The sequence below is a fragment of the Vespula pensylvanica genome, chromosome 23 (assembly GCF_014466175.1).
Source record: "Vespula pensylvanica isolate Volc-1 chromosome 23, ASM1446617v1, whole genome shotgun sequence".
Classification (NCBI taxonomy): domain Eukaryota; kingdom Metazoa; phylum Arthropoda; class Insecta; order Hymenoptera; family Vespidae; genus Vespula; species Vespula pensylvanica.
In genome coordinates this window covers 1,810,155-1,834,907 of record NC_057707.1, presented here as the reverse complement: position 1 = coordinate 1,834,907, position 24,753 = coordinate 1,810,155, and the positions used below count along the sequence as shown (strand labels likewise).

Here is a 24,753-nt window from a genome sequence, read left to right as displayed (position 1 = left end):
CAACGAGAAATATTATAAAGTTGAAAAGGGGATAACGAATGAAGGATAGGAGAAAGGAAATAGTCGAAAGGATAAAAATATTTAAGAAGAGGACGGAGACGTCGAACGACCGTGGGACAATAGTTTCGACGGGGTAGAAAAGTGCGTGGCTGGAGGGATGACTGTGAGGGCTGCAGGAGCCGAGCGTTCGAGTTAGTCTCGGGCAGAACACAGGCCCAGTAGGATCATCGTTCAGGCAGACGGGACGAGCGGTGGAGAGTGCGGTGCGTGGATGGAAAGAGAGGACGAAGGAAGGACGAAAGGAAGTCGACGTGAACTAGTACGGGTACTACTGTCAGTACCACCAATACCACCATCATCACCAATAAAATCATCACCATCACGACCATCGGCAATACCACCACCACCACCACCACCACCACCACCACCACCAACACCACCACTACCGTCATCATCGTCATCAACACGATTACCGGCGAGAGTAGTAGTAGTAGTAGTACCGGTAGTACTAGTGGCACGAGACGAGAGAACGACGCGATACTCGGTCTTTCATACTTTTTCACGCGAAACCGTTGTCGGAAAAAAGAAGAAGAAGAAGAAAGAAAAGACGACGAGGACGACGAGGATAACGTCGAGGATAACGTCGAGGATAACGCCGAGGATAACGTCGAGAACAGAGACGAGTCAGGCAGGAGCGTGCTGCTACCGAGCACACGTACGCGCGAGTACTCTCGACCTACAACCCCACCCCCTCCCTCCTGCCACCTCGTGCGCGCTCTCTCCTCTTTCTCCTCTTCCTCCTCCTTCTCCTCCTCCTCCTCCTCCTCCTCTTTCTCCTGTTCTTCCTTCTCCTCTTCTTCTTCCTCTTCTTCCTTCACCCCTCTTCTGCTTCTTCTTCTTCTTCTTCTTCATCATCATCATCATCATCTTTTTTTACCTTCTCCTCATCCACCTCCATCTCGTTTCTCCTCCACCTCCTTCTCTACCATCCTCTTGCCGCCTCTTCTTCGCTACTTCGTACTGCCGAGTTTCGTCGGATGCACCAACGAGTTCGGAACTCCTCGTGGAAGGCCGATCCTCTATCTAACATGAAGGAAGACTAGAAGAGAGTCCGAAGAAAAGGGTGGAGAAGAATAATACAAGAAGAAGAAAAGTGCATCGCGTCAAGGTGATTGTCTCCAAGATTTGTGCTTGTGCCAATGTGATGTATGTATGTGTATATATATGTATATGTACAAATATGTATACATATATATACATATATATGCATATATATGTATATATGCATATAGATCGTTATCAGTGACGGAAAAAAGTTTCTCTTTGAGATGCACTTCGTATACACGAATGTAAGCAGCTCGTGTCGAACGCGAATAAGTATCGGGAATCGCTCGGTGGATGGAGGCTAACTCGCGAGAATGACCTTGGGGGATTTTACGAGGGGAGATCGTTGACGCGTACTGAGAGAAACGGGGAAAGAGAATGGGAGAGTGAGAGAAAGAGAAAGAGAAAAACAGATAGATAGAGAGAAAGAGAGAGATAGGGAGACAGGTTCATCCTACAAACGTGGAATTCTTCCTTGATTTTATTATTTATTTTTCATTAAACAAAATAATATATAGGCATACATATATATATATATATATATATATATATATATATATATACAAATATACTTGCAAGGATGAGCACGTGCAAGGGTTAAGAAAGATTATCTAAAAGTCGGAACGCGAACGTGACGGTACAACGGATTCATGATCGTTGTCGTCGACGAAAGACGTACTTTCTTTATCGCGAACGGTCAACCAACTTACCTCGTGGCATCGTAATGGAGCGATGGAGAGAAATCGCTAAGTACTCCGAGTAGAAGAGAACTCGAGACTCTCTGTGATAGCGTCTAGCTGACTGGCATAATCCCGAGTGAGAAACTCGGACGGGTTAGTTTGCGTTTTCGAAAGGAAAACGCGAGCGTCGTGAATCTTTACAACTTCTTCTTAAATTCATCTTAGGCGATCCTATTTCTATCGGATTGAATTATTCGTTTTTAAGAAAGTTAGGAATTTTTCGTAATTATCGATTTGGCTGATGGATTAAGGTCAATTTTTTTTTTTTTTAATTGAAATATTAAAAAATAAGTAATCCTAATGGAATGTTTAAAAGGAGAGAACGAGATCGGTGAATATTTCTTTTCCTTTCTTTTTTTTTTTTTTTTCTTTTCTTTTCTCTTTTTTTTTTTATGAATTCTTCTTGGAATAGTACGGAGATCAAGTTCACGATTGTTCTCCGACGTTTCTTGAACGGTCAAATCTCTTGATATCTTATCCGGAGTAAGAAAAATTCGCTTACAATTCGTCCGACTATCCGACAGACAAGACGAGGACGACGAGAAAGACGCCGATGACGATGACGACGACGACGACGACGACGACGACGACGACGACGTTCTCGTGTCGCCTCCTTCGAGTTCGAAGGAGGAGCGTGTCGTTGAATGTCCCTGAGCGCGGCTCTTGAACTTACCGGCTCTCTTAAACAGTACACGAGTAGCGCATCTTTCGTGCGCGCAAAAGATATTGTTACAATCGCATCAGTAGGATAAAGAGAAAAGGAGAGAGAGAGAGAGAGAGAGAGAGAGAGAGAGAGAGAGAAAGAGTAAAAGAGAGAGAGAGAGAGGATGAAGGATGGGAAGGGAAAATGTACGAAGGGAATCGCGTTGCTTCACGAAGACGAGAAGAGAAGTGGAGGAAGACGTAAAAAGAGTGCGAGTGAGATAGAAAAAGAGAGAGAGAGAGAGAGAGAGAGAGAGAGAGAGAGAGAGAGAGGAGTCCTTTATCATCGTACGGTATATTGAGTAGCGTGTGACCGCTCGAAGAAAGTGAGTCTCTGTGCTGCGAGCAGCGAAATTCCGCGACGAAGACGTTCAAGGCGTATATAGCCCTATGGATTATGCGTCTGGTTTTAACGAGACGAACCAAATCGAGTATTTTCGGAAAACGCGTACTTAAATTCAACTATGTCTGGCTTATTTTCAAGACGACGAACTACGACGACAACGATAATGACGACGATTTACGAACTTTGATTTCGTCTTTAAGACCAACGTAGGTATCTGACTTACTTATTTGAGGAAATAAGATTTTTCGAGTATCTAATTTTTGATAGCCCGTGACAAGATGTCGTTTCTTCGTCTAAATAAAATCAAGAGGGATCGACTGGGGCGTCCGGTAAAGGGGTAATTCAAGCTCAGAAATGATTTGTCGCGAGTGAGTTATTCCACGGTACATCGAAAACACGGTGACCAACGTCGCATATCAGACGGCGCATTAACTTGTCGTACTATTACGAGAACCGACCGACCATACTTCGGGTATATACGAGCAGTAAAATTGTCTCAACGCGCGCAAGAGAAGCTCGTTGCAAAATGCGGAGGTAATGCACACATACACACACATTATATATGTATATATATATATATATGCATATATATATACACACACGCTCTCTCTCTCTCTCTCTCTCTCTCTCTCTCTCTCTTTCTTTCTCTCTCTCTCTCGTGTACTTCCGTTTTTTGTCGCGTTCCTGCTTTTTGGACAATCGCCGAGCCTCTACTCGCAAATCTATCTACTCCCTCGAATGAAAGCGAAAATGAGAAAGAAAGAAGGAAGGAAGGAAGGAAGGAAAGAAAGAAAGATAGTAATGTATATATATATATATATATATATATATATATATATATATATCAATTGGAATAAATTATTTTCGAGTATAGAGAGTATAAATTAATACTATCGTCGTGTTATAAACAGTCAAAAATCATCGAACATATACACAGTTAACGTCGATTCAGAAGCGTGCAAGCTTTCTCGAAAACGATTTTCTGCGCGTGTCTCCGTCTTCGTTCCTCTTAACTGCTCGCGTGCTAAGAGAAGGACAAAAAGAGAGAGAGAGGGGGGGGGGAGGAGAAGAGAAGAAGCGCATTCCAAGATCCGTTTGAAGTCTGGGCCCTCGCGTCACCGAAATGCCGTTTATATATCGCTGCGCAAACCAGAGAAGATGTTTACGATTCCTTCTTTTTCGCCGTGTTACTTCTCGATCCGCATTTATTACTCGATAATCTTGTGCGTGTCGGTTTGTGAATTTCAACTTTAACGACAATCGTATACATACATACGTACATAATATACATATCCTTTTGGATACGTGTTTGTTCGATCGAAACGTTTAATCGAAACGAGAAAAAAAAAAAGAGGACGAAGGTTTCGCGAAAGTTTTTTTTTTTTTTTTTTTTTTTCTTTATTTTTTTCTTCCAAAATTTTGCAAATCGAATCGATCCGATCTTCCAAACGTTATCGACAATTAACTGACAAAAATGAAAAAGAATTTCGAGCGATCGTTTCGTGACATCGTAAATAATTTTCCAAGGTGTGCCATAGTGGTAGCGGAGTTAGAGCCTAGTAGTAGACACGATAGAGACGCGTTAAACGTGTTCACCGATGCACACAACGAAGCCGAGGAACATGGACTTTAGAAACGTGTGCGTGTCGGCACTCACACGCACGTCGCGCGCGCTCTGCTCGGCGTTGACAAACTAATCCTCGCGTTATACCGGGTGATCGTAAAGCACCCGCTGACAAGCAGACGCTCGTGTAGTATTTTCGTGGGCGGCCGGAGTCTGATAAACTCTCGCCGTATGCTTCGCAAATCTGCGAGCCGCGAGTAAAAGTAAAAAAAAAAAAAAAAGAAAAAAAAAAGAAAAGAGAAAGAAGATATGTGCCACTCTCTCGATCTCTTTCGTTTCGCGAGTCGCTCAACGAAATCAAAGGTTTCCCTTCTTATTAACCGATCGTTTGGAGAAATAACGATCTCTCTTTCTCTTTCTCTTTGTTTTTTTTTTTTTTTTTTATTTTTTAAACGAAATTAAAACGACATCAAAAGTGTGGCGCGCAAGTTTCGTTTAATTTTATCTTCGAAGAAAAAAGAAAGGAAAAAGAAGATAAGTTCGTAATAGGTATCTCGATAAATTCGATTCGATAGTCGCGTGATATCAAGGATAATAGTTTAACGCGAAGACTTCGGACGATGATCGTAGACATAATCAACGGATTCCACTCCAGTAACATCGACTACGTGCGGTTCTGTACGGAGTTCGATGCCGAGTAGTTTAGCCGGCGCCAAACGCGTTCGCCACGCTAACGTTCGCCTGAACAACAACGTTAGGTACTCGAGCCATCGCGTTACACAGGATTATCGTCTACGTTCTCCGGCCGCGTAACTTCCGAGAAAGTTAACGGAGAGCGCCTCGTAGAAAGGAGCATAAATTCTGGATCATTACGGCGTCGATTTCGATGTCATTATCGCCATCAGATTTCGGTTCGCTTAATAATATATTCGCTCATCGAATATTTTTCTCTGTTGTTAAACAAATGATTTTATGAGACGAATAAAATTCAAGGTCTTTCGATCGATCGAAATAATTCCGCGCTGTTGTCGTTTTACGAAACAACGAGAAAAATAAATATCTCAATTGATTAACGAAAAAAATAAATAAAGAAAAAAATTTAAAAAAATAAAAAAGAAGAAAAAAAAAGAAAAAAAAAGGAAAGAACGGGACTTCTATCCTTAACCGGAAGCGAACTTAAATCGAAAGCACTTTTTCGACCCTCAAAGAAAGTATCAGGAAGTTTCGATGCCCGTTAAGTTAATCGGCGAGAAGTGCGTTCACCACGGTAAAAGGCGGGGTTGTGACGCGACTAAAACCCCCTTTTTTCGCGCTTACCTATTATCCGCACGCGCGTATACTCTCTTAGCCTATTTTTTTATTTACGATGTCTAAAGCGAACGTAAAAGAAAGAAAGAAAGAAAGAAAGAAAGAAAGAAAGAAAGGAAGGAAGGACCGACCGAAAGGGTAAAAGGAATCGGCTATATTACCAAACGAGCGCACAATATGAGAAGAAAAGGGTTCTTCGCGTTCGTTCGAGCGTAACTACGTGCGTGCGTGTGCCGTGTTGAACTGATCGTCACGTATATATAGAGGTAGTTTATGCAAAAATTAACTGTGTTCCTCATTTTCTTTTCTCTCTCTCTCTCTCTCTTTTTCTCTCACAGACAGACACATATATATATATATATATACACAAACTCGTCTTACCAACGTATCCGGTGTTGGCCACAAAGTGAATTTCTTAAAGGCGATCGCTCGAAAACGAAAGTTACCTACCCAAGAATAAGAATAAGAATAAGAATAAGAATAAGAATAAGAAGAAGTAGTTGAAGAAAGAGATTATCCCGTGACACGAGCTGCTTATTGTTAGTGATTCTTCTCTCTTTCTTTTTTTTTTTCTTCTTTTTAACGCGCGTTAAAAATGATTCGCTATTAGATCTTAATAATGTCCTCATTAACGTTAATTTAATTATCAGGAGAGAAACTTTGATCCGTGTCTCGATCGATTATCACAAGTATCTCGTTTCGAGTGACATAACGAGATGCTCGCAGATTTCGTGGTGGTGAACGGGCTGTGGACGACGTACTTATTCGCTCCTCTATCCTTCTTCTTTCCAAGCTCGGTGAGATTAAGTGCGATAGGGAGGTGAAATTTTCTTTGGAAAGATCTTAACAATATGTCGTAGTGTTAGGTAAGTGAGAATCTTGGCTGGTAGTTAAAGAAGATTCGATAGTTAGCACGATCTCAAAAGTCACGGATGTTACTCGACGTTATACGATCGTTTGAATCGGAGTAAAAGACATTGAACGGTCTATCCTCGCTCGAGGGCGCCACGTCTTTGGCGTGTGTTAGCTCGGTTAGAGAGAAAGGGCCCCAGCAAAGTACAAAGTTCCTTCGTAGATAGCGAAAGAAGTTGTTCTCCGTTGAAATCTTTGGCTTAGCTGTTATTTCGTACGCGGCGAGAGTTTGATAAAGCGCCCGAGTTTTTCCTTTTCATATTTTCTCGATCAACCAAATTCGTAGAAATATCGTAGAGTTCGATCGGTATCGATTGTTGTATATCTCGCGATAGAACGGAGAAAGTAAACTTTGGGAAGAATCTCAGTCATTCGATCGATGGACTTTTAACGATTATACCGAGAGAAGAAAAGAGAAGAGAAGAGAAGAGAAGAGAAGAGCAGAGCAGAGAAAAGAAGAGAAGAGAAGAGAAGAGCTATGGCGGCTATGGTGACGCTTTCTCAACGGTGTTTTTCCAACAAAGGATGTTTACTCGCTCGTCGCAAAGGGCTTCGATGAAGAGAGACGGAGCACGAGAACTAGACGTAGAAAGGCGACACTGGTTCGAGATATATAGATATATATATATATATATATATATATATATATATATAGGAATAGAGAGAGGGAGAGACGAATAGAGACGAACTGCCGTAGCGGAGAACGTGTAAGAGAAGGAGATAGAGATAGAGACAGACAGAGCAAGTAGCAGAGCGTTAGAGGTAGGGATAGGGAGAAATCCGAAGAAAAAGAGTAAGGAAAGAAGAAGGGAAGCAGGCGGCGATCGGCAGGGGTTGGAAAAGGGCGGTCGGGTAGTTGAAAATATGAGATCCGTTCTGGTAGGGACCACCTAGCCAGCCTCCGCTTCGTTCCGTGGCCTCCCACTCCGGTGGCCAGCTTATCCCTACTCCTGGCACGTCCTCTTCGTCGTCGGGCGTTTTGCCATGGTAGTGGGGACGAATCTGGAAAGGTGATTGGCTGTTCGAGGGGTCGTCCTACCCCTGCCACCGAGGCATCCTCCCGCCCATATCCCCACCACGGTATCTGCACCTCCTCCAGGCATTGCATCGGTCGTCCGGTAGCTCTTAGTTTCAGGTTAGGAGCCTGCTAGGACGGGTCTCGTTCTCTCTTCTTGAGGCACCCGGACGAGAGCGGCGGCGGTGGTGGCGGCGGCGGCGGACGGGCGTTCGCAGACCGGTCGCGACTACGAGTGAATGCACGAAACGTGGAGAGAAAGAGAGAGAGAGAGACAGAGAGGAAGGGAAGGGGAAAGAAGAGGACTCATCCAAGGATTTACCTTTTGTCTCGAGAGACCTGGAACGATCGTCGACGAGCAGGGGCACCGTTCGGTGAACATCGACGCAAGACGATCCCGTTGATTCCGATCGACCTAGTACCGAGAGATCCTCTCTCCGTTGAATCGTCCGATGGAAGAACGGATTACGTGACATATCGGTGTGTTGGTGTTTGAAAATAATTGATCCGATTTTAGTGACGAGATTTGTTAGTCTCGAGTGTGTTCGAATGTCCTGCTTTCTCTACGTGTCCGATATCATCGAGATTCATCGTTATCATAATCATCATCGTCATCATTATCATCATCGTCATCGTTACCGTCATCATCGTTATCGTCAACAACAACAACAACAACAACAACAACAACAGCGACAGCGACAAAAGGAAAAACAACAACAACAACAACAACAACAGCTACGACAATATCGTCATCGTCGTTATCGACTGTCTCACGTCCGATGAACGCTCTTCCCCGTGTCCCGTGGTGTCCCATCGTACGACGAAATCGTGTTCACGGGAAATAGTTCGACGCGAGTGAGGTTCACGTTGGTGGTCCATTCGTGTGATGCGGCTACGGGACGAGATTCGTTCTTACCGCTACGTGGACGAAGACGACGAGGACGGTGTCGAGTCCAGTGGGAGAAACGTCGGTATCAACGACGACTACATGATATCTCGGGCACTTTGTTGTATTCTACGGAATCCCTAACGGCTTCTTCTCGACGATAGACGAACGACGATATATCATCAAGATATATATATATATATATATATATATATATATATATATATATACATATACATATATTCGAAGTATTTGAAAAATTTTGGCGCGACCACGGTGGTTGGTTGGTAACGATGTGGAGAGCGAGCGTATACGCGGAAACGCAGCTTTGACGCGGGAGACAATAGCGAAACAGAGAAAGTAAATTCACCGATGACTTGCCACCCACCGTGGACAGAATACATCGAAAGGATCGGGCCGACAGTGAAAGGAACATCCTCGTGGCAGATTGACTAGCGAAGCGATCGATCGGTCGATAAATCGTGATATATCTCGTGGACCGCGTGTGAATGCTTTGCTGAGCGAATATTTTGTCAAGAGGGAAAAAAAGGAAGAGTATAAAATATAGAGATTTGTGTTAGATAGAAGACTAGTGCGTCTCTTGCGTGGTGTTCGCGAATAAATATCCTCGAATGGTATCGTATGATATTAGTGAATCGTCGATGAGTCCAGGGACGATCGTCGTCGGTGTGTCCCGATCGTGCGATAGTGTTTGAAAAGACGATCGTCAGTCGAGGAATCGTCGAGTTAGTATATAAACTAAGGAAAACGTTACCGACGGAAAAGTTCATTCATACGACGTGCTCGAGAAGCAGCGACGCGGGAACTTTTGGTGGAAAAGGAGGAGGAGGAGGAGGAGGAGGAGGAGGAGAAGGAGGAGGAGGAGGAAGAAGAAGAAGAAGAAGAAGAAGAAGAGACGGAGGTGGCGGCGCGGAAGGCTGCAGTGGTGGCGGCGGTGGGACGAGGGGAAGAGGAGTTTTGGGCCCGGCGGAGAAGTTTGAAGCCGTCAAAGTGGCTTCTTCACTGGGGCTCCAGGGGCCTTCTGCGCCGATCGGGGCCCAATTGCTGGCTACTGGCGGTTCAGAGGATGCGCCGGCCGCGACCGTTTACCACGCCAATCTGGTAGCCGGTAGCAACACCTCCGTCGTGACAGCGGCGCTCCAGCAGCCCGTATTAGCGAGCCTTAACTCGGTGGCATTGGCCAGTATGCAGGCCTCCGCGGAGGCCAACTCGCTGGATATACAGGCCATGCAGTCCATGGACTGGCTCTTCAAGAAAGAGCGAATATATCTACTCGCCCAGTTCTGGCAACAGGTAAGCTAGAATCACTCTGGATTTTATTTTCTCTCGGGTGGGGTTAGTTAATGGGGATGTAAGAGGAGGGGGTGGGAAGGGGTGGTAGGGGGGAATATATACGTGAAATCGCGGGGATAAAGGCGAAAAGTGATAGCAACGAGCGGATTTCGTGCCTCGAAACGACCCTCGTGCCAACGTCCGTTCAGCTAGTATCCGGAAGTGGGCCGATTCGCGTCCAACGCGGGGGTAAGATAATCCCGAAGGGTTGCCGGAGGGTTCGACCGTGCCGCGCGTGCCACTCTCTCTCTCTCTCTCTCTCTCTCTCTCTCTCTCTATCTATCTATCTATCTTTCTCTTTCTCTCTCTCTCTCTCTCTCTCTCTCTCTCTCTCTCTCTCTCTCTCTCTCTCTCTCTCTCTCTCCCTCTCGTTTCGCTTCTCCCTGCCAGTGGAACGTTTAAATCGTCGCGGTCTATCCGCTTGCGGGCCGTGTCGAGAGTGTGAAAATAAGACTTTTTTTCACCCTCCTTTCTTTTTTGTTCTTCTAACTGGGGAAAATAATTTAAGCGATTGTTAAAAAGAAATAGAAGTAAGGAGAAAAATAGTATGAAAGAAAAAGCAGCGATTTATAGATCGTAGAAATATTGGGGAAAAAACGTTTGGTATTGATTCTTTCGTCCGATTAATTAATTCAAAATTAAGATGGTGTTAGTACAAAAAAAAAAAAAAAAAAAAGGAAAAAGAAACGCGAAAGCTTTTCAAATATTTCGCCTCGTCCAACGACGTGCATATACGACGCGTTTGAATATTTTAAGACAATTTCCCCGCAACTTTCAAAACGGTGCGATGCGTTCGTAATAAATATGCTTGGAAAAGTATTGTCCATTGTGATAACTCCGTACACGTCGCAAGGATATCGTTCGTTGTCAGCCCTTCTTCGTTTCGAATAAATCGCCGATAAAATGATTTGTCGATGAGCGTGAAAAAGCTCGTGGAAAATCATGGATATGGACAAAAGATTAAGCTGAAGGGAGAAGGAGATAGAGAAAGAGAGAAAGAAAGAGAGAGAGAGAGAGAGAGAGAGAGGGAAAGAGAAAATCGTGGCAAATGTCGGTCGGTACGGTAAAATGTAAGTCTGTCATTTTCGGCGATTCATTAGTCATGTCTTCGTTAGGGCATTTTGAAGCGTTTACATCCGCGCGCTTCGCGAAACGTCACGAAATCGAGTGATCCACCACCACTGGTAGCATTCGTCGTTAAGAAGGACCAAAATAGAAATTTCCTGCTGCGCAGTGAAATAATTTCGAGTGAGTGTGTCGGTAGGTGCTAAATCTTGCCGCACGAAATCTTTCGACACCTTCCCAGTAATTGCTCGTTGGTCAGATTCTCGGGCCACTTGGTGCGATTCTGAGGTCGAGAGAGCGGTATCTAAGAGCGCTCTTGAGAGAAACGGAGATGGCGATAGAGATGAAAAGAGAGAGAGAGAGAGAGAGAGAGAGAGTGTCCGAAAGGGTGTACGAGGGTTGCTAACGTCGAAGTTTCCCTTGGTGCGGTACTCGGTGTTTGGAGGATAGTTCAGCGATTTAGGGATGGCTCGACCGACTTGTGGCAGAGTGGCCCACATACAAAGAGAGAGAGAGAGAGAGAGAGAGAGAGAGAGAGCAAAGGGGTCGTGACGACACGACCGATAACAGATAAGCATTTGCGGAACGTTCGGCTAGTTAACGAGCGGTACAGGAAATGCAAACGTTCCTCGCATCCTCCCAGATTATCATAAAGTTGTTCGCAAAAAAAAAAAAGAAAAAGAAAAAAAAAAGAAGAAAAGAAAAGAAAATGAAAAGTAGAAGGAGAGGCAAGAAAGAAAGAAAACTTATCGAACGTAGCTGCGAATGAATTGATCACTATAGAATCTTACGAGGGAATAGATTAAAAATGGGTTGGGAGAATGATCCAACAAATTTTCCTAGTGAATCGATCCTAGCGATTCTAGCTCGTTAGAGGTTCGTCAGCTCGTTAATTAAGCCGCTGACCGATGTCGTAACTAGTAGCTCGTACCATTTTATCTCTGGTATCGTTGGAAGGTTTGTTTTCTAGGTAAATCGAGATCGACCGGATTTCTATTAAATCTTTTGATTAGGCCTAAAATAAACGTACTATTATTATTAGATTCGTTTATTTCGTGGCACGTTTACAAGGAGGAAAATCAAGAGACGTCTCTGTCGATTGTTAAGTCCCCCTCAGCGATAACGTTCACCCTCACGAAGAAAGTTTCGATACTCTCGTGTTATTCTATTGGTTTACGTTCTCCTTCCATGATACGACGATGCGTTAGGGGTGAAACAAGAAAGGGAAGGAAGGAAGGAAGGAAGGAAGGAAGGAAGGAAGGAAGGAAGGAAGGAACCAGAGAGAGAGAGAGAGACAGAGAGACAGAGAGAGAGAGAGAGAGAGAGAGAGAAGTAGTGCCTCGTTATTGCCCAATTACCTGTTTCCAATAAAATATGCCCGCTTAATTACGCGCGAACAAGTCTTCCGTCCTTCCTAACGCTGATATTATGACGGTGCCGCGCGAGCACGGCCTCGGGACTATTAATGGCGCATAGTTTCATAATTATGTCTATTGATTAGACTACGGGTTAATGACGTAGGAACGCCGCCCGGTTCCGTAGGAACCTTTTCGATAACCAGAAGTTTCTCCGGTTAGCCGCAATATCAGTAATATCCGTTGTAACTTTCCTTCATCGTTTCTCTCTTTTTATCTCTCTCTCTCTCTCTCTCTCTCTCTATATATATATATATATATATATATGTATGTGTATATATATATATATAATTTCCTCTATGGTTGCTCTACGATACTAATCGTATAATTGAAAAAAGTGACTACTAAAATCCATAATATTGGAATAACATTGGAATAATAGTATGGAATAATAACTTTATCGATGGGTTAAAAAAGTCGAAAGAGTTAAAGCGCACGTATGACTAAATTGAATTAATTCCATGGTGGTACCAAACGATGGATTTTAATGGAACTAGTTCGCCCACGACCTTCATGGGAAATAGTTTATTAGTTTTCTGGATCGAACACCAAACGGATTTACATTCTGCATCGTCTCCTGCAACAGCGGTGGCATAGTGAGAGAGGATCGATGAAGTGGTACAGCTTGCCGACACGTTTCGAAGGAAAGTGAAAACGCCGAAAGCAAAACGAGAAGTCAGTGTCTGTGCATGTCTCTAACGTGTTTCTCTCTCTCTCTCTCTCTCTCTCTCTCTCTCTCTCTCTCTCTCACTCTCTATGTGCGTGTATGCGTACACGCCGTTTATGTGTATGTTTGTGAGTGCGTTTGTGTATGGTGTGTGTATGTGTGTGTGTGTGTGCGAGAGAGCTCGCGCTTGCGCTTCGCGATTTCTAAACGGACGTTAGATGTGTCTTACATCGCACGTGCGACGATTACCGTAAATATGACGACATACGAGATTCACGTTTAACTTTGGCTTAAAACCGTTTGAAACGGAGTCATGGACAAAGTCCTGCTAGGAAAGTTGCGTACGTAGCGCTTTATCCTCGAGGACGACTCTTTGAACTGGATGGGTAGCTTAGTTAAATTGTATGCGAGCAGTGTAAAATTATAGTAGGAGAATGAGTGAGTAAGTGAGTGAAAGAGAGAGAGAGAGAAAGAGAGAGAGAGAGAGAGAGAGAGAGAGAGAGGAGGGGAGGTAGCAAAGTTTTCGAGGCTTACTACTCGGTCGGTGGTCACGCGAGAAAATAGCCTAGAATTAGGATGAATCGAATCTTGTCTAACGAACTTTGACGAACAACAACCATAGAGACTCTCGCTATAATTAATTACCGTGGTATTAAAACTAAGAGAGAGACTCGAAATCGTGGCGTCTCCAACGAAAGAGAGAAAGAGAGAGAGAGAGACATTGGCCGTGAAACGAAAGGCCACTTGTATAGGAACGAGTATAGAGTAAAAGACAGAGAGAGAGAGAGAGAGAGAGAGAGAGAGAGAGAAAGAGAGATAGCAAGAGAGAAAGAAAAAGATAATAGGACTTTGGTTGCATTTCAACGTTAACGTCGGCTAGCATTCGTGGAACAAAGTGCATTGCTCCGCTCGAGCCGACGTGCGGAAGATTGCAGCGCAATTTTCTGGCTCGCGGCTCTTTTACTTCCAGCGAAGTGAACCACCACCTCCTCGTTAGCGTCCTCCTTCTCCTCCTCATCCACCACCTCCTCCTCCTCTTCGTCTACCTTCTCCACCCGCCTCTATTGCGTCCTCGTCTTCGTCGTCGTTGCCTTCGAACAGCGTCGTTTCGTTTTCGCATCGATTCTCGACGTTGACAACAGCGCACCGTCATCCTTGTTGATCGACCGTCAACTCTTCTCCGTTATACGATACTCTCCGTTCGAAATTGTCACCGGCGCTTAACGAACCCTAATGGTTTTGACAAAGTCGTCGTCGTTGTCCTCGTCGTCGTCGTCGTCGTCGTCGTCGTCGTCCTTCTCGTCCTCGTCATCGAGAAAAAAAAAAAGATCGTAAAGGGAAGGCTACAATTTCGAATTCGTTGTCCTTCGTCGATGCAAGGAGATGCAACGCAGCGGAAACTGGAGCGGTAAACGCGAGAGGAGGAGCGACTTCCTTTCGGATAAGTGCTAAGCGATAAACACACAACGAAACGTCATTTGCTGAAAGAAGTAGATGAAAGAAATTCAAACTTTTCCTCTCGTCTGCATCGTCCCCCTTCCTTTCTCTCTCTCTCTCTCTCTCTCTCTCTCTTCGTTAATCGCGATCTTCATCGAATGAACGAAAAATAAAGAATAAAAAAAAAAAAAAAGAAAAGAAGAGAAAAAAGAATTCAATCGTAAGATCGAACGGAGATCGAAGAATCATCGAGTATATCTAAGAAGATCATAGGAGACTGAAAAAAAAGAAGAAATTAAAAAACAGAAAAAGAAACAGAAAGCAAGAAAGAAAGAAAGATAAGAGGTGTAAGAAGAGGATCGGTGCGCGTGGAACGAGAGCTCGAAGCGTACTCCCAATTAGGAACGTGTCGGCCGTTGAATGGACAAAAGTTTTGCCACAGTGCGCGTTCCAGCAGCACCCTTTCCACGGCCGCCCCCACGACGACGACGACGACGGCGGCGGCGGCGGCGGCGGCGGCAGCGGCAGCGGCGGCGAGGTTTCCCCCACTCTTTTTCAATCTCTCTCTCTCTCTCTCTCTCTCTCTCTCTCTCTCTCTCTCTTTCTTTCTCTCTCCTCCTCCTGTTTCTCTCTCACTGTCTCGCTATCTCTCTTGCGCTCGTAGCACCCACGCCTCCACCTCCGCCTCCGCAACCGCCACCGCCACCGTCCAAGGATCGAGCGGCGGTAGGGGAATCCCCGACATGCTTCTCGAAATCCCCGAGAGGCGGCGTCACTTGTCGAGGTGCGTGTCAAACCGGCGCGACTCGTGGACCGACATCGTGAGTCACGCGGGCTCTGTGGAAGCCGAAGGATCTCGTCGTCGTCGATGTCGTCGTCGTCGTCGTCGTTGTTGTTGTTATCGTCGTCGTCGCATAGAGATAGATAAATTGAGAGACGGATGATTTGCTTTTTTTCTCTCTCTCTTTCTCTCTTTTTTTTTTCTTCTTCTCTATTTTTTTTTTTTTTGTTTTCGAAAAGAACTAATTCGTTTTTTATTTTTCTGTTTTTTTTTCTCGGTCCTTTAAGAAATTCCTTCATTTATAGGTTCGATATTATTTCGAAAGGATCGATCTTTCTTTCTTTCTTTCTTTCTTTCTTTCTTTCTTTCGTTTAAACGATATCAATCAAGATTGATTTGGAGCGATCGATTTATTTAATTACAACGAATAAAAACGATCGAGATGTTTTCTTTTCTTTCTCCGGACTCTAGCCCTCCTCTCTACTCGTCTCACCCTTTCCTTCTTCTTTCTTTCTCTTCTTTATCGTCGAGTAGCAGCAGCACGTGACATTTCGAGTAGGAAGAATCTCAGGAACGATATATTATGTCGGCCTTCGGAGGCAACTACCAAAGAATCGAAATGGTTGCTATTCGATAAAAATAGTTCATACTAGAGTTTCGATATATTTTCGAGAATCCACCGTCGTAGCTACGTGCCAAGCGTAAACGTTTGTCGGCCAAATGTCGATATATATATATATATATATATATATATATGTGTGTGTGTGTGTATATTCTATAAGTTAACGTATAGAATATATATATACATATGTGTGTATATTGTATAAGTTAACGTATAGAAATAATTATTAATTTATCGTCGAATCATCCGACCTACCATGAGAATATTTTCTAATATCGAAAGAAAAGAAAGTAAACGAAAAGTATGCAAAGATATATAAGACGGAACGTGTATTTCGACTAGAGCGATAGAATATTTAGATAAATATCTAAGTAAATAGATAACCATATTATTTCCATTGGAATTCTTGAAACGCGATGATGTTCGATTTATAGGGTACTTTCTCCTTATCTTTACGATCATCGAGAGATATCGATCTTTCTTTATATTCCTTGTCATAGGCATAATAAAGTAATGCCGGTTATAATACCCAATTTAATAATAAACACTTCCTATATTATTCTTCTGGTAGGATTATCGTCGTGATGATCGTCATCATCGTGATCATTATCATCGTATAATCGGATAATCTTGAAATATGTTAGAATAGTCGTTAGATGGAAAGATATATATTTTCCTTCTTTATCTGTTCCAAATGTTATCATAGATCGTTCGAAACGCGTTCGATTGTCGAACGTCGTCGAGCATCATCCATCGTCATCGAGAACACGTGTGCTCGATAGAGTGAATTAGAGAGGGGAGCGAACGGCAAGGAGGGTGAACGGCGAGAAAACAAGAAGATACGCGTATTATATTTGAGAGAGAGAGAGAGAGAGAGAGAGAGAGAGAGAGAGAGAGAGAGAGAGAAAATGAGAGAGGGAGAGAGGGAAGAGGAGGAATCGACGAAGGAGTCATTACCATGTTATACCGACACGCCGACACGGAAACTGTACCGCACGGCGTGTCGGCCTCGAAATAGAATATAGAGGCTTATTTCGGATGCACCGTCTCGTTGGTCTAGTCCAGAGCTGGTCTAGACCTCCGTACTAGACCGAGGTTCGCCCGTTTTACGAGCCGATAGTAGGCGACTCGGTTGGGTGCTGCCTATAGGCGGTCGCAGGTGCACCTTCCACGCTTTATACATATATTTGCTATTTGCTGTCTTCCTCTTGTCTCTCTCTCTCTCTCTCTCTCTCTCTCTCTCTCTCTCTCTTTCTCTTTCTCTTTCTCTAATGTTTTTTTCTATATTTTATAACGTGTCTTTCGATCGTATTACCAAGCGGATTAACGAGACGATTAATTAATTTCTTTGATATTTTTTCTTTTAAGTTATAAGGATATACATGCGTATTTCTTTTTCTTTCCTATTAATTAAAGTATACTATTATTTATAGATAATTATTATTTCTAATAATCTTAGAGAATGGATATATGTATAAGACGATTAATTAATTCATTTAATATTTCTTCCAAGTTATAAGGATATACATGTGTATGATCTTCCTTCTATTCTTTTTTTTCTTTTTTTCTTTTTTTTTTCCCTATTAATTAAAACATACGAGTATTTATAGACAATTATTATTTCTAATAATCTTAGAGAATGGATATATGTATATCTTGATTTATTCTGAAGACGTATCCAATGTTATATGACGGCCGTTTATTTTTGGAAAATCGTGTTACGAGAGAAGGATATCAAATTTAAGAATAGGAAGATGACATTAATTAGATGACGGAACTGCTGGTAATTATCTTTTATGTCCTCAAGTTCGATGGCGGAACATCACGTTTTCCGTCGCAGTTACTTCGTTGCGAGCCTGGAAATCAACGGGTTATTAATTTTCCGCGGCCGTTATTTCTGAAATTGGTGATTTAGCTGTCGGAGAGCCGGGAAGTCAGTGAGCTTGGCCGCCTCGGCCAAACAGTGATTCACCCACGCTCTAAAAATATCGAAATACACGCGCATCGCGCTATGGGCCGCGAGTTAGGCACTATGTTAAATATCCTAATGGGTTAGAATCTTAGGAAGGGGTGGAAAGGGAATAGGGATGAAATATTTGTAAGTGTTAATTGCTCTCTCTCTCTCTCTCTCTCTCTCTCTTTCTCTTTTTCTCTCTGTCTCTTTGTCTATTTAATTACTCATCTAATTATTTATCGTCAAACTTTCAATGGAATATTGTATTAAATTGTCGATTGCAACGGAGATTTTAGAACAATCAAAATTTTTCCTTCCGACAGGATTAATCGCTGATCGCAAGGTCAACACTTTGAGTTCTTCCTCATCGCGAAGACCTAAAAACGTCGTTCTCTGTCGATCGACTTTAGTAGATCGTCGGTGAAAGCGGTTAATACCGTTCGCTCCGTGGTTCAGCGATTCTACGGAACGACCTATCGATGCATCGGTTGCACGTGCATAAACGCTCGGAAGAATCCTTTGTTTCTTACTGCTGTCTCTCACGATTCCGTATCTTTTGCTCGATGACTTTCGTGATCGTGATCGTGATCGGCAAAGTATAAATAAACAAATTCAACGAACAGATCTCTCCTTTTTTTCTTTTTCTTTTTCTTTTTCTTTTTTTTTTCGGGAACACACGCACAAAACACGCATATAATTTTTCGACTAGTTTCATTTGTAAAATATTTGTAAATTATATTATAGGTATATAATGGATATATCTCCATCTCAAAGTTATATACTGTCGCAGATAATACTACGCGTCTATTATATCGACGTTTCTACTATCCAGCACGATGCCTCTTAATTACTTTAACGCGACCCACGTGACCTCCGACCCAAGCTCTCCCAGTCCGGAGGTCGTGTAACATGCATGTGTACCAGCATACGCATACATGGATACAAACGAGATGCACGTTCCACGAGAGTACATAACGTAGACGACGTAGACTTTCTCGTTCGACACCTACGAATTCTCTCCACGTATAATCCGTTCTATCGTCGACGAAAACTATAAACAAGATGCAGTTATCGAAAGTATCTTTCTAACGTAACTTTCAGTCTTGACATTAACCTCCTTTCTTATCGATTTCATTTCTTTATTTCCCTATATTTTTTTTATATATAATAACTTTCGAAACACGATTAACTAACCATTATCGTCTTTATTTTATTTATCTTTCTATCTTTCGGTTCGAACTTTGACCTTACGTAGTTGACGTTTTAAGAACGAAACGAAGATGAAAAAAGAATTATATCTAACGTTAATCTCTCTCTCTCTTTTTCTTTGCTACAAAAGTATATCGTATAGTAAAAACGTTCGTCTCGCGTTCAAAAAACTTTTTTTTTTTTCAGAATACGTACGATTGTCAATGTTTGGAACTTTTTATCTTTCCTTCTTTTTTTCTTTTTTTTTTTTTTTTTTAGTCTTCTTTCATTGATTTCTATATCCCGACGTCTGGCGCATTATTCTCGACGAATAATAGATCGTAATATTAATATTTTGAACAATCGCGAGTGTCATCGAACAACCTAGACGCTCGAAACTCCCGGATCGATAGCGCTTTTTTTTTTCTTTTTTTCTTTCTTTTTTTTTTTTCAAAAATTATTTTTCGCCAGTCCGAAGAATATTCATGACAGTGCGTGCACCCGAACAAAGGTTTCTAACAATCGACGGGTTCTTCTATTTTCGAACATTCATTTTTCTTCTTTTCTTTGTGAATATATATACCGTACATGTAGAGAGCTCCAGCCATTCAACATTCCATACGAATATAATCCGTAGAGTATGGTATTAAAAAAAAAGATCCGATCTCCTATATTTTCTTACAATTTGTTCATAAATAAATCGAATCGTTAAGAAAATATATAAAAAAAGAGAGAGAGAGAGAGAGAAGAAAAGAAAAATAAATAAAAAATAAAGAGAACGATCGTTCGTCATATTCCAAGGATAGTTCCAAATTAATTCGAATAATTTTATCGAACAACAACGAAACAATATTTACTTATTCCTCGTTTCTTCTTCGATCGAAAAATCTTCGATCTCGTTGCAACTCCGTTTATTCTTCCGTCAGTATTTTTTCTCTTTTTTTTGTCCTTTTCTTTTTTCCCTTTTCGTCTTTTACATTCTCTCTCTCTCTCTCTCTCTCTCTCTCTCTCTCTCTCTCTCTCTCTCTCTCTTTCCCTTCCACAGTCCTCCCCTCTTCTTCCCTTCGGTCCAGATCGTTTCAAATTAACTCGAATAATTTTATCGAACAACAACGAAACAATATTTATTTATTCGTCGTTCCTTCTTCGATCGAAAAATCTTCGATCTCGTTGCAACTGCGTCTATTCTTCCGCCAGTATTTTTTCTCTTCTCTTTTTTTTTTCTCTTTTTGTCTTTTACATTCTCTCTCTTTCCCTCCCTTTACCTTCCCTCTCCTTCCTTTCGATCCACTCCCTTCTCCTCAATCCCCCTTTTCCACTACTTTCCTCCTAGCTGGCCTCCTCCGCCGCTTTCGAAGACTATACAAAGGTCGCTTGGATCCGTTCCAAAATTCCGAATCGCACGGGACGACATCGCGGCGATTCCTGCAGCGATTCGGGCTTAAGTGAATTCAGAGTGAGCCGTAAACCGAGGCTAAATAAACTTTGCCCCGCAAAACGGATCGCGTATTCGGCTTCCGTCTGATTTAAGGCAGCAATAAGCCTATCCACAGTCGCGTGGACGCGCGTTCCGCTAATTTCGCGAGTGGAAGGGCGTCTCCCCTTTCCCTTCCCTTCTTCCCTCCCTCTTAATCGTGTCCTGTGTGTTTATCCACTGCTACGTACGTATATCGTAAAGGAATTCGAACGAGAAATGTCTACTACTATTAAAAAGAAATTCGGATAATTTCGATAGTGCGTACGATTACATATACGTATCGTACGAGATACACTTTTATCGATCGAAAAAAAGAAAATGAAAAAAAAAAAAAAAAGAAGAAGAAGTAGAAAAGAAGAGAAAAAAGTACAATTTCGTCGAGTTACTTTTACGTTGTACATGAAATTATTTTGTTTATATCGAGGACTCGATGATCTCATTGCAAAGGTAACTGTAAAGTCGCGGTATATAGGCCAGGTATATAGGAAGGAAAGAGAGAGAGAGAGAGATTTCTTGGAATCGTAGATCGTAGCGTGCCAATGTTTACTTATTTTCTCTCGAGTTTCGTAGTTACGTTGAATGTATTCAGTCACAGCTAGGTCATAGCAGAGTGAACATCGAAGACGATAAATTCTGTTCCACGTAAGTAAGTATAATACTTACTACGTATGTATATTTCAAATCAAATTAACACGTTATAAAATACTTTCGTTTTCTTCCGACTACAGATAGTTAAGATAGAGAAATAAGTAAGTAAGTAAGTAAGTAAGTAAGTAAGTAAGTAAGTAAGTAACTAAATAACTAAATAAGTAAGTAAGTGACCGTTGTTAATTCTCTTAAGTACTTTCTTCGCTTTTCTACAAATTGTCTCGTTTCATCGAGTTTCTTCTTAAACGTTGCGCGCCGACGTAGCGATGGAAACGATGCGCTGCTGGTGGGCGTCGTCGTCGTGGATCGGAGGAGGCTCCACGTCTGCGTTCTTGCGTGCCTTTATATTCTCTGTTTACCGACGCAAGCGCGATATACGCATGAATTTATGTTCGACAATGTGCAATTATCGCGGACAGATACCCTCCTGGCTACCTTACATGATCATTAGATACACGCGTAGAATATCACGTGAGTAAGATCGGAAAGAGAGAAAAGAAAAAAGAAAGAGAGAGAAAAAGAAGGATGCTTCTAACGAGATGAGGAGAGGAAAGATAGACGTACAAGAAAGAGAGAGAAAGAGAGAGAGAGAGAGAGAAAAAAAAAAGAGAGAGATATATATATATATATACACACCACGCAACGAAGGAGTTTAGCGAGTATGTACGGCTATAGTGTGCGGGCAATTACCTTAGGAAACATAATTTACACGGAATTGCCATAACCGAGGAATATAAACGTGTTCGAGGCACACGCTCTCGTTACGTCTCGCTCCTCCTCTTTTTTTCTCCTCATCCATCTTTTTCTCTCCCCCGTCTCGTTCTTTCCTTTGCTCCTCCTTCTCCTATGTCAAGTAATAGCTATTGAAAATCGTGAAATCATGAATAGTCATCGTATCGCCAATTAGCGATGGCAAGTCGGCCTATGAATATTCAGGAACGTTACCGCAGCCTGTCTATTTCGTACTAGCCATACGCGTTTTGTCACGCGATATCGATGCTCTCGAAAGCGAAGGGTGCACGTTGAGAAACCTCTATCTCTATCTCTATCTCTCTTTCTCTTTCTCTTTCCCTCTATCCATCTTTATTCTTCTTCTCACGTTTGAGTTTCACAGGATATTCTTTTCCGATGGGGATCGAGCATCAAAAGGATCGCATTGATGAGATCCGACTGCGTTTCCGCTCTTTCGAGACGATTGATTTTTTTCTTTTTCTTTTTCTTTTTCTTTTCTACCTTCCAATGCAAAAGAGAAAGAGAGAGAGAGAGAGAGAGAGAGAGAGAGAGAGAGAGAGACAGAACGCATCTAATGGTCGCATAATTAAACTCGCCGGCGACAGCTTTCCCGTCTTTTCTCGGTTACGATCCCAGACTCGTAGATCAAACGATTTGCTCTCCGCGAATCACGTGTAGTATATCCACACCTATATATGTATGTAAGATTTAAATTGATTTTAATTTCGTCCTTTGGAATGGTAATCGTTTAACTCACTATTTCTCTCTTTCTCTCTCTCTCTCTCTCTCTCTTTCTCTCTTTTTTTCTATCTTTCGTACGAAAATCTAAATCTTTGCTTTCGAAGACGCAATTGTGGCTACGACATATCGAATTCCCGAAACGTATGTACGATTCGAACGGAAGGGCGTTTGATAAACAGCCGGAAGTTGGTCGCGGGTAAACGCCCAGCTTTCCTCTTTGCTCTGATAAAGAACGATGCATGCGGACAGCTGGTCGAACAAAACCGACTAGCGACTTCGCTCTCGATTCTTTATCGTCCTAAATAAAATGTAATCTTCGAAAGACGCTTTAGATATGTAGCTTTGGAGCTCAATTCTTTTTTTTTTTTTGGGGGGGGGGTTTTCTTTTTCTCTCTATTTTTCCCCCTTTTTTCTCTTTCCTTTTTTTTTTTCAAATTACCCAGTGGACTGTGGATAACCTACGAGTTATTTCGTTCGAGAGCTTCTCTAACACGGATTGAAAAAATTGGATTGGATTTTTATATAAAGGAAATTCTAATTTTTCATATGGCAGATATGAACTTTTATATGACTGTGTATATATATATATATATATATATATATATATATATATATTTCGATTAATTAATCGACGAAGATATTAGAAGCTTTAATAACGAAGATTTCAAATTTAAATGTAGATTCAGCAGACGAAGAGATAATTAAATCAGGATGTTTGAAAAAAATATCGTTCCAATATATGGAAATAACTAAACTAAAAAAAAAGAAAAGAAAGAGAGAGAGAGAGAGAAAAGAAAAAAAATCGAAGAATCGACGAGTAGTAGAAAAAGGAAACTCGCTATCGACGATCGAGACCTCGCTCCTTCCTCCGCCCCCCATCCCCGGTCTCTATCGTTTCACGCATGTAAATTCATCCGGACGTGACGTGGCGCGAGTCTCGCGGCCGAATCAAAGCTTAAGGCCATCTGTACCAATCGGTGTCCATTAAGTAGACACATGGCCGATTCTGAACTACCTTTTTGATATCATATTTTTCATATTTCTAACCTATTTATCCATTCATCATCTACTAGTATTACTCTTCCGAGTATGCTCTCAGATACATTTTCTTTTCTAATTTTTTATTTTTTTTTTTTTTTTGTAATTCAAATCACTAATATTTGTTTTCTTCGATTTATAGCAATGATTTAAATGGGAACTTGATTGATCATTGAAAGTCGGTCGTCACAAAAACTCGATTTCTCTCTCTCTCTCTCTCTCTCTCTCTCTCTCTCTCTCTCTCTCGATTAGATATAAAATTTTCTTTCAGCCGAATATTTAGACTAATACAGACACAGAAGAGAGACATGGATAATAAGAATAAGAAGAAAGTGGACATTGTTTGAACGCGGAAGATGGCTAAGCCCGAACTCAAGTCCGTATCTAGCCTCCGGTCTCCGGAGGTCCCTTTTTTTTTCTAAATTGTATCTATTGGCTCGTAGCGATTGAAAGTAATTGAATGAAGCGGCCGGTTATTTACGAACGTTTAAGCCGAGCCAACTATCTGTCCATTCATTCGGTCTTGTCCCTTCATTCATTCATCATTCACTCTCGCCCGGTGTACGGGTGCTGCATGTATAGCAGTAGTAAAGGCCCATTCAATTGATCGGTGATTGTCTAAATTATAAGATTGCCATACAATGGCTCTCATCTCGACCTATTGGGGTCCCGTTCGCCCCGTTGCGTCACCACTTTAGGACCGGATCGTAAGCGCGAACGTATTAAAATGCCTTACCTATGAAAAATCGGACACTCACGAGATACCTTAGAAACTGATCGTCTTCTAATACTTGTCCTAACATTAGTCTTGCGTTCATCGGGGATCGATTGTTCGAACAGAAAAGAAAGAAGAAAGAAAATAGAAGAAGAATAACCGAAGAACTGGAAGAACGAACGAGACGAGGAAGGATTCGCGTTACGTGGAAGAAACTTCGATCCACGGATAGTCACTTTTCAAAGGTTTAGTTCGTGGATACCACTGGCCGATTCCACTCGTCTGTCTTGCCGGAGATTTGATCGTCCTAGGAATTACGATAACTCGATGATACGTGGGAAAT

General features: G+C 42.1%; 1 protein-coding gene and 1 long non-coding RNA gene across 5 annotated transcripts in view; both read left to right on the top strand.

Annotated features, from left to right (window-relative positions):
• Positions 1-1,019: 1,019 nt before the first annotated feature.
• On the top strand, positions 1,020-7,973 carry LOC122636776. Its single transcript, XR_006329040.1, has 2 exons — positions 1,020-1,168; positions 7,799-7,973. It is a non-coding gene; the product is annotated as an uncharacterized LOC122636776 (long non-coding RNA).
• Positions 7,974-8,810: 837 nt separating this feature from the next.
• Positions 8,811-24,753, top strand: part of LOC122636772 (homeobox protein cut) — a 133,069-nt gene continuing 117,126 nt past the window's right edge. For all 4 annotated transcript variants that reach the window (XM_043828378.1, XM_043828381.1, XM_043828380.1 and 1 more), the window contains exon 1: positions 8,811-9,891. In XM_043828378.1, coding sequence (XP_043684313.1) covers positions 9,784-9,891 — 108 coding nt within the window. In that variant the 5' untranslated portion in view covers positions 8,811-9,783. The remainder of the gene's footprint in view (positions 9,892-24,753) is intronic.